This window comes from Quercus suber, unplaced genomic scaffold (assembly GCF_002906115.3).
Source record: "Quercus suber isolate HL8 unplaced genomic scaffold, Cork oak 2.0 scaffold_20, whole genome shotgun sequence".
Classification (NCBI taxonomy): domain Eukaryota; kingdom Viridiplantae; phylum Streptophyta; class Magnoliopsida; order Fagales; family Fagaceae; genus Quercus; species Quercus suber.
The window spans coordinates 677,105-686,478 of record NW_027069485.1 but is presented as its reverse complement, the minus strand read 5'-3'; the positions used below and the strand labels follow the sequence as shown (position 1 = coordinate 686,478).

Sequence of the window (9,374 nt, the reverse complement as noted above, 5' to 3'; positions counted from 1 at the left end):
ATCTGTCTCAATTAAGCCGTGAATATCATTAAAAAAACAATCAAAAATCATAGTAAAACTTTAGGAAGTCATAAATAATCAAAACATGTATCTCTTATTTTGCAACAAAAAACTTTATCAATTGAGTTAAATGAAGTCAAGGGAATCAATTTCTTACCAACCATTTCAGTTTGACTAGTAGAACAAAATATTTTGGTACCAATATACCGTTTCAAAGTAATCGCTATTTGTATAACTTCCATACATAATAAATACTATATATTTGAATTTATCAACTTATAATTTAAAATCCACATATTTTATAAGCCTAATATATATTAGCCTAAGTTCTAATGTATTATTAGTTTAAATAACATTTTTTTTTGTTCCGGCCTGATCGATGCCAGTATTGTGTTGACTTCCTTGACTGAAACTCACATATTTCGTCTCGTGCCACTAAACTTACACCTCATATACTTTTGTTTTAGACTTAACCTAAAACGTATAAATTCGAAAGCATCTCTTTAAATTTCTAATTTGGTGCTAACTCTAGTTTTAACAAACTAGTGTAGCGTGGTGCCTGTATTCAAGCCACGTTTCAACAGATTATAATTGTATGATTATTTTTTCTAGTTGTATGTTGCCGACTTAGGATAGGGGTCACCTGGGCGGTGCAGACATTAAATAATCACGAAAGCTCTCTCTCTCTGAAAAAACATTAATAGTCATGCACTTCACTATAAATAGTGACCACTTCAGGTCTAAGTTATATAAACTAGCATTTGTATCTCTCTATAGCTCTTTTCATTTGTGACCATCTTTGCAAGCCATCATATGGTGAAGGGAAGGTATCAACTGCAATTATAACAGTTGGAAAATCAATTGCGGAGCAATAAGTTATTGAATGAATTTTTTACCCAAATTCACATGCTTGATTAAAATTTCAGACTATTTAATTCCACCATATACAAAGGGAGAATAAAATAGGTAGCGGAAGGTTTTAACACAAAGTGAAAGAGTTAAAACAAAGGGAGATTAAAAGCAAAAACGGAGGGATATTAAAAAAAAAATGAGGTTGGTCTAAAAAACGATGTTTTTTTGAGAGCAATCTAAAAAACGATGTTGGTTTAAGTATTTGGGTTAGGTCTTACCTTGTGATATTTTCATTTTTAATGGAACTGCATAAAGTCAAGAATCTCCAAATAGTCTTAGAAAAATGGTCTTCATGATACTTGTGTGAACTTACTTGCCAACCAGGAAGACATTATCGATAGATGACAGTAAAATCAATGCACCCCAAAACATAAAATATTATAGTTTTTTGAGGGTGTGATTGTGTATTTGCATGTGAGTGTTTGTGTTCATTCATCAAAATTTTTTTAGAGGTCTTGGTGTTCAATGATGTGGACACCTATCACCGTTTTGATTACTATTTTATCCACCAGTTGCTCATAGGTTACTTGTTAATTTACATGTTTTTAAGCTGGGTTGTTTCTTTAAGTATTTCAAACTCTCAATTATAAATAAAATGAAAAAGCTATGCTAAAATATTTTTTATATTTTCTTTTGGTTGTGTAGGTTGTTCATATTTTCTACCAGTTGATAACAGATTATCTATAAATCCTGCAATATATTGGTCATACATATATAACGTAGCTTAAGTAGTAATACATAGAAAATATTAAAAATAATAACACTATCATAAAAAATATTTATCATGCGCAACGCGCGGGTCTGCGACTAGTTTATATCTAAACGTTAAAGCGTCGCATTTATTATTCCTATTAAGCCACCTCATCTGCAAAGTTAGTCTTTTCCATATTTATTTTTTACCTTTAATTTTTTTACAATATTAAATATAAAAATATATTGGTTTTACAAATTCATTATAGGCGGTTTTAACTTTACTTATTCTTCTACTTTTAATTTTGATGTATAACTAAATAATAAATCAATAGAAAATTCAAACAAAAGTGTTGTTTTAACTTTAAATATTACTTTGCCCCTTTATTTTCCTTTATTTTAGCTCTTCTTATTCTCATCCTCTTATTATAAATTTATCACTTTCTCCCATTCTATGTATATTTTTCCCAAACAAAAAATGTAATCTCTCTCTCTCTCTCTCTCTCTCTCTCTCTCTATATATNAAAGAATTTTAAAAATTAAAAAAATATTAACAATTTTTTTAATTTTTGAAAAAATATTTCTAAAAATGAATGGTTTAAGGGTACACATTAATCAAGTCCAATTTTAAATTATATGATATATTATTTACTGAATTAAGAGCAACTACATATGTGAGCATCTCTAATGTGCAGCTACATGCATAAAAATCTTTATAATAGAGAATAGTACCATAAAAATAGTCTCTAATAGGTTCTTTATATTTAGAATTTTTTTTGGCTCATGAACTGCTCATTAAGTTTGATAGGCTACTATTCATTCTTCATATATTTTTTTTCTATTATAATAATCAAGTATTGAATAAAAAAATGTTAGAAAATGTGTAGTTGTTAAAAAAAGAATAAATAATGAATGAAGAAATAATATTTAAATGAGATAGAGAATTTATTGGAAAGTGTATTTAAAAAAGTAGATAACTAAAAGGTAAAAGTTACTATTCATTCTCCAAACAGTACAAAAATTTGGAAAATCTGCTGGAGATGCTTTGTGATATTCACATAAACTTATGAAAAAGTTTTAGTCTATTTTAGCATAAGAATATATTGAAAAGTGTTATGTCTACAAAATTTTCACAATATTTTCATAACAAATCTTAGGTAATAATTTATTATTAGTTATGTAGGGTCGATTTCTGTAGCCTAAGCCCAAAGAGATTGGTTATATGCCCAACGAACCCAGAACAATGAATTTGTAGAGAGTGGGTTGAAGGTTTAGGCGCTGACCGACCCCTTAGAAGCCTGAACATCTTTTCCTTTTATTGAAGAAACACTTGGAACAATTTACAACTAGGAGATCTCTTCGGCCCATAGCCGAGGAGGCTTTTTTTCTCCCTCCTCCCTCTAACATTTTGCTTGTCTCTCTTATATACTACTATCTTCTTCTTCCTGTTGATCGTTCATTGGCCTCTCCTCTGGCCGCCTGTCCCATCAGAGGTCGTATCTGTGCTCAAATGGTTCACTCTGATCAATGTAGCCCTGCCCGGGGGTTGCATCCCCATTAATGCGGCCAGAAGGGTTAGGTGAACGTATTAAGTGCTGAGGTGACAACTGGCTCTGGGTCTGTCCCCCCTCCCCTATAGTTATCCTTAGTATGCCGAGGACGAGGGGATCCTCAGCGCGGATCCAAAGAAGGGTTTGCTCCCTAAATTGGCCTTGGGCAATCATCCCTCCTCGAACTAGGCCATTTGGGCCTGGCTCGGAGTGGGCCGTGGCTGTACGATTTCCTGGCCCCACAATAGCCCCTCAAAATCTTGCTGCACGCATCCTTGAGCGGGGAGGAGGATTTTGACATCCTCGGCCTCATCCCCCCCCACCCCTTGTTAGTGCTGGGGCCCANAAAGACTAAAAATAACACTCAATATTGCCTCTAATTTTCATACATACACGAGGTGGAACTTTATATTGGACTAGATTGCTGGAACAACCCTTCAAGCATGAGTAATGACGGCCTACATTTTCAAAACCAAACATTTAATATAAATAAAACTTGACCAAATACTTAAAAAATAACTAACAATTACCTATATTAATAAGACTTGGGAAATGGAAAATACACTTTCCTATATTAATAAGACTTGGGAAATGGAAAATACACTTTCGAAACAAATAGACACATCTAATGCCAAATAATTCAAATTTCTTTGATTACCAAATGCATTCTGCAAGCTCAAACAGTCTAAGGTAAAAACAGCGGCGGAGCCAGGAATTTAGGTCAAAGGGGGCAAGAATAAAAGACAAGATTAAAAGTAAAAAACTAATTTAAAAAATTAATCAATATTAATAACAAAATAAATAAGCAACTATATGCTAATGTAATTGTCATATAGAATCTAACATAAAATGTAAACTTTAATTTGCCTTTTCACACCTAGTTTAATTTAGGGTGAGTTTGGTTCGGCTTTTTGTAAAAGTGCATAATGAAAAAGTGGAGTTTTCAAAAAGTGCATAATGAAAAAGTGTATTTTTAAAAAACTGAGTGTTTGGTAAAAACTGTTAAAAAGTGCTTTTTGAAAAAGCTGAGTATTTGGCTAGAACTTGTAAAAGTAGCATTTTGAGTTGTAAATTACCAAAAAGGATAATGTATATATAAGAGTATCTCTAGCAAGTTAGGCAAATTTTTGTACCGTTTGGATAATCAACAGTGACATTTATCTTTTCTCTATCCAATTTTTTAATCTTTATTTTTTAATTAAATTTATTCTTTTTTAATCTTTATTTATTCTTTTTCTATTCATTCTCAACAATTATATTTTTTAACTTACATTCACAATATTTTTTGCAATACTTTCACAAGAAACATAACAAAATTTTATATGGAAAATTGTTTCTAGTTCTAATTTGAACTCATTACTGAAATTATATTTTTACTCACCAATATTAGCTAATTACTTAAAATTTATTGTGAAAATATTATGAAAATATTATGGTATTATTTTTAAATGGTAATTTCTTATTCTTTGCCTTTTCGTTCATCCAGACGTTTCCCTTTTTTTTTTTTTCTTTTTTCTCTTGCATTTTGTCAACCACACACGTATACCCATATTAGTACATCCTCTCCTTTTTATTTTTTCTTTGCTTCCACTTGATTCCAGAAGCTCCTCACTCTTTCTTTCTCCAACTCTCTGAGGTCTTTCTACTCTCTTTTTTTTTTCTTCTATTGGCTTCTTTTTTTTTTTCTATCGACTCCTCACTGTTTTTTTTTTCTTCTATCGGCTTTTTTTTTTTTTTTTTTTTTCCAGAAGCTCCTCACTCTTTTTATTTTTTTCACTCTTTCTTTCTCCAACTCTCTTTCTTCTATCAGCTTCTACCAGGGGTCATATTGGCTTTTTTTTTTTTTTTTTTTCCTTGTTCTTGATTAGTTGTTGTTTCTGATTTTAAATTTGTCAGATCGGCTTCTATTTTTTTTCTTGATCATTTATTATTGTTGTTCTAATTTTTTTTTTTTTTTCTGTTCTTGATCTGCCGTTGTTGTTGTTTTGATTTTAGATTTGTTGTTTAAATTTTATCAGTTTTATGAGAGCAAGAATTTTTTTTGCTTTTATTGTTGTGGTTATTGCGTGAGTGAGCTTCAGGCAAAGGGAGAGCAGAGAGATGAGATGAGAACAAATGTGTGAGAGTGAGCTTCGGCGTGAGAATTGAGGGCTTTTATCAAGGGTAATTTGGTAATTGAAGGAAGAGCCAACGGATAGTTACAAACGCGCATTGGACTTTTTGTTTATGGAACTCCTTAGCTCCATAATCCTTGCGCGTTCCCAGGGCGTTATTTGCCTTGGCCCAAAACGCAACTTTTTTCAAAAAGTTGCGTTTTGGGCTGAGTCAAACGCAAAAAACTGTCCCAGCATTTTGCAAATGCACATAACATGTAAAAGTGGACTCTAAAAGCCCAACCAAACGGGCACTTACTCAATTGCCCTCGAAGATTTTTCATATTTTGAAACTGCTATATGATTTTTTCACATTTAATAGTTTTAAATATATCTTTCTAAAGAATCATTCATCCATTGATCTCCCATTCGATTGTGTAGTCAATTTTTAATTATGTTTATTGCTGAAAAAGCTATTTCAATAATAGTTGTTGCAACTGGTAAGATCAATACCCAGGTCATGAGTAAACCAATGAATATGAAACATCATTTTTCATTTCTACCATCTTTTTAGCAAGTTGTCCAATTCCTTTAAGTGCTAAATGCTTTCAAAAATTCTAAGGTACAAATCAAAGAGACTGATATCAATAAATTTTTTTTTTTTTTTTTTTAATGTGAGGCATCCTTTACTCCTTTATATTATTATTATTATTGTGGGGCCCGTAGGCCTGATAGCCTCGGCCCATCATATAGCAAGCCCAAAGCCCATGCCGAGAATCACAAGCTATTTCTGAGAGAGAGGGGGAGAGCCTATTTTCCTAAATCCACGCCGAGGATACCTTGTCCTCGGCCTGACAAAGGTGATTTTAGGGAGAGGCTAACCCCAAAGTAAGCTGTCACTCTCGCATTTAATGCACTCAACTAACCCTCCTGGCCGCATTAATGGGGAGGTAACCCCTTGGCAGGATAACGTTGGTTAGAGTGAGCCACTTGAGTACCGATAAGGCCGCTGATGGGATGGACAACCAGAAGAAAGGCGAATAGACGATCAACAGATGGAAGCAAGAGATAGGAAGATAGAAACTATAAAAGAAAAGCTAGTAAAGCAAAAAGGGGGGGGGGGAAAAAAGGAGAGAACCTTGAGGCCTCCTCGGCCACAGGCCAAGGAGCATTCCCCTATTTGTAAGGAAACACTTAGCATTTTTCAGAAGAGAAGTTTGTGCATGGTGATCGACGGCCAGCACCTAAGCCTGTCAACCCACCCTCTATAAATTTATTGTTTGGGCTTATTGGGCTGAAAACCCAACACTCAATTCAAATTGAGCCCCTACAATTATTATTATTATTATTATATATATATATATATATATATTTTTAAAGAGTCCTATTAGTATTAGTATTAGGTTGTGTAATTCCTTTTTCGTTTGGCAGTACGAACCTCTTTTCTTTTTTTTTTAATCATTATTAGGTCAGCCACATTCCCCTATGAGTCCTATTTCCTTATGTCAGCCCCCATTCCCNAGCTATAATGGTTGATAGGTCTAATGAGGCTCCATTAATTTATGCAAGGCTTCAATGTCACCCAAATGACAAGCAATAAAATAAGACAATTCATGTTTAGCTTTCAGGTTTATTCTTTCAAAAAAAAAAAAAATGCTTAGCTCTCTGGTAACCACCAATTCGTTTTGTTAACTCAACATCATAAAGCAACTTTAATTTAGTTATATGGATAGGGTTTATCATTTTTCATGTTGCCAAAAAAAAAATATATATATATATATATTCAAGCTAAAATCAATAACACTACAACAATTGACCATTTAAATTCAGCCATATCCTCCATATCATTAAATTATTAATATTTTCTCTTTTTTTTTTTTTAATTTAAAAAAATTAAACATATAATGTTTTAATTAAATACAAATAAATAAAAATTTCCTTATAAAATCATACTTTTTTTTTTAACATTTACGCTTTCTCTAACATTTCTCATTCCTTTCACATTTTCATCACCCCACTACTCTCTATCTTAATATCACTTTTTATCTTTTCCTTTATCTTCATTTATTTTGTTTCTTCTTATTCTTATCCTCCTATTATAAATTTTTCATTATCTTTTCTATTATATATTTCTATGCATGTTTTTCCCTCACAAAAAAGGTTATTTCTCTCTCTCAATTTTTTGGTGGATTTTTTTATTTTTCTTGCATCTTTGCTCTAGGTTATTAATTTTTTGTATTTTTAATAACTCTACTTTGAGTGATGCAATTTAGTTTTGTGTTTTAAGTTTTTTTTTTTTTGTTCTCTTTGATTGTTAAATGTTATCCTATTGCATTATAAAGAATATAATATTATTTTATTACATAGCATGATTTGGATAATTTTATCATATAAGAACTTTCATAAGTTACATAGACAATAGTAAAACAACAACAACAAAAACAATAATAATAATAATAATAATAATAATAATAATAATAATATATTTTTGAGATAACTCTAAAAAAATTATCACGCGCAAAATGCGGGTCTACGACTAGTGTTGTTTAAAAACTGAAAACATGTGTTTAAGTTGATGTACCAAACAGACCGTAAGACTTTAAAAAATTGTACATAAATAAGTTAAATAAACTAGAAAAGAAAATGTTGAAACACTATAGTTTTCCTACAAAGCTTTATAAGCTGACGATTCTATGAATATGACTAGTGTCACGTTAACAAAATTAATAAAAAATAAGACAAAAAGGCAAACAAAGTAGGGACGAAGTTTGAGCTTTGGCTTACGAATACGATGGAGCCACGAGCAACAAGGGCGAGAATGTCTGCACAAGAGACAGTTTGAGGACATACTTCTTCCAACTTGGCCTTGATCTCATCAATCACTTCAAAACCTCTAAGCGAATTTTTATTTGGCATAGAATTCTTTTCACTGACTATTGTGGCACTATCATCTAGTAATACTGAGGTGTCACAACCCTGTAACATTAGAAAGTTTGACCATTTTATGAAAGTGACAAGAAGAAGCACAAAGGATTCTAACTTTTTTTTTTTTTGCTTTCTCAAAAAAAAAAAAAGATTCTAACTTTTAAACAGTTTGTTATACTTTTAACAAAAAAAGGGAAAAAAAGAGAGAGAGAGAGGAACTTTTATTCTTCTATATTTTATTAATAACTCTAATTACAGAAAATTATTCTCTTTTTTTTCCTTCATATATTTTCATTGCACACAATAAAATAATGTGGGTGGTATGACAATATGAAAACAATGTTGCACTAGTTACAATTTGACACCTCAAAAAAAAAAATGTAAAAAAAATTGTGAAAATGTTTCATATTTTATATGTTTGTGCTTTTGGAGCCAATGGAATAATTCTAAAACCTGGACAAAGCAGTCATGGAAGTGGACCCTAAGCAAAGAAGCAGCTATCCTTGGCTCATAGGCAATGGCTCTCTCCAACACAGACATGACAATGTCATTGGCTTGGGGACAAGAGACCTGATAAAATTCAGGGAAAAGGCTAAAAGACCATCCACTACTTCCACCATGACCACCCCAGCCAAAATTGAAGCCGAGGTGAGCCGAGGAGAGTGTGGCCGAGAGGGAAGCTATTACTATAAGACCAAGAGTAACTTTGAAGAGCTCCATTGATGATTCAAATTATTGCTGCACGTTTTACAAATTGCCTAGCCCATGCTTGCATGTATATAGAGCTCAAGACAATCAAATCAACCACTTTCCCTACCAAATAACTCTCACCTAATATGGATGCCGAGGGATTACTAGGTCTAGTTGTAAACCTGTTTTTGGGGCACAAGAGTTATGTCACTCATGTGTGCGTCCGTGAGAGAGGACGGATTTGGTTTTGACTCTGGTATTTAGCTGCTCACAAGGACAAATTTGGATGGATCTGACTTCTACATTATTGTTCCCCTCGTGGAAACTTTCATCAACCTTTTCTAGCTTTAAATGGATATTAAACACCATATTTAAGTTATTTACTTGAACTGATATTCCTCTCTTTTTTGGGATAACCGAACAAGTACTAGTTGACAAAAAAAGAAGTAAATAATTAGACAGCTGAACAAATGAACTTAACACATTTAAACCCAGAATAATTCAAGACAATACT

At 32.2% G+C, this 9,374-nt stretch overlaps 1 protein-coding gene across 1 annotated transcript; it reads right to left on the bottom strand.

Annotated features, from left to right (window-relative positions):
* Positions 1-7,936: 7,936 nt before the first annotated feature.
* LOC111988445 (peroxidase 9) lies at positions 7,937-8,890 on the bottom strand. Its single transcript, XM_065762950.1, has 3 exons — positions 8,624-8,890; positions 8,030-8,221; positions 7,937-7,948 (listed from the first exon to the last, which is right to left on the bottom strand). Exons 1-3 carry the CDS (start codon positions 8,888-8,890, stop codon positions 7,937-7,939), a joined length of 471 nt encoding a protein of 156 aa, XP_065619022.1.
* Positions 8,891-9,374: the final 484 nt, after the last annotated feature.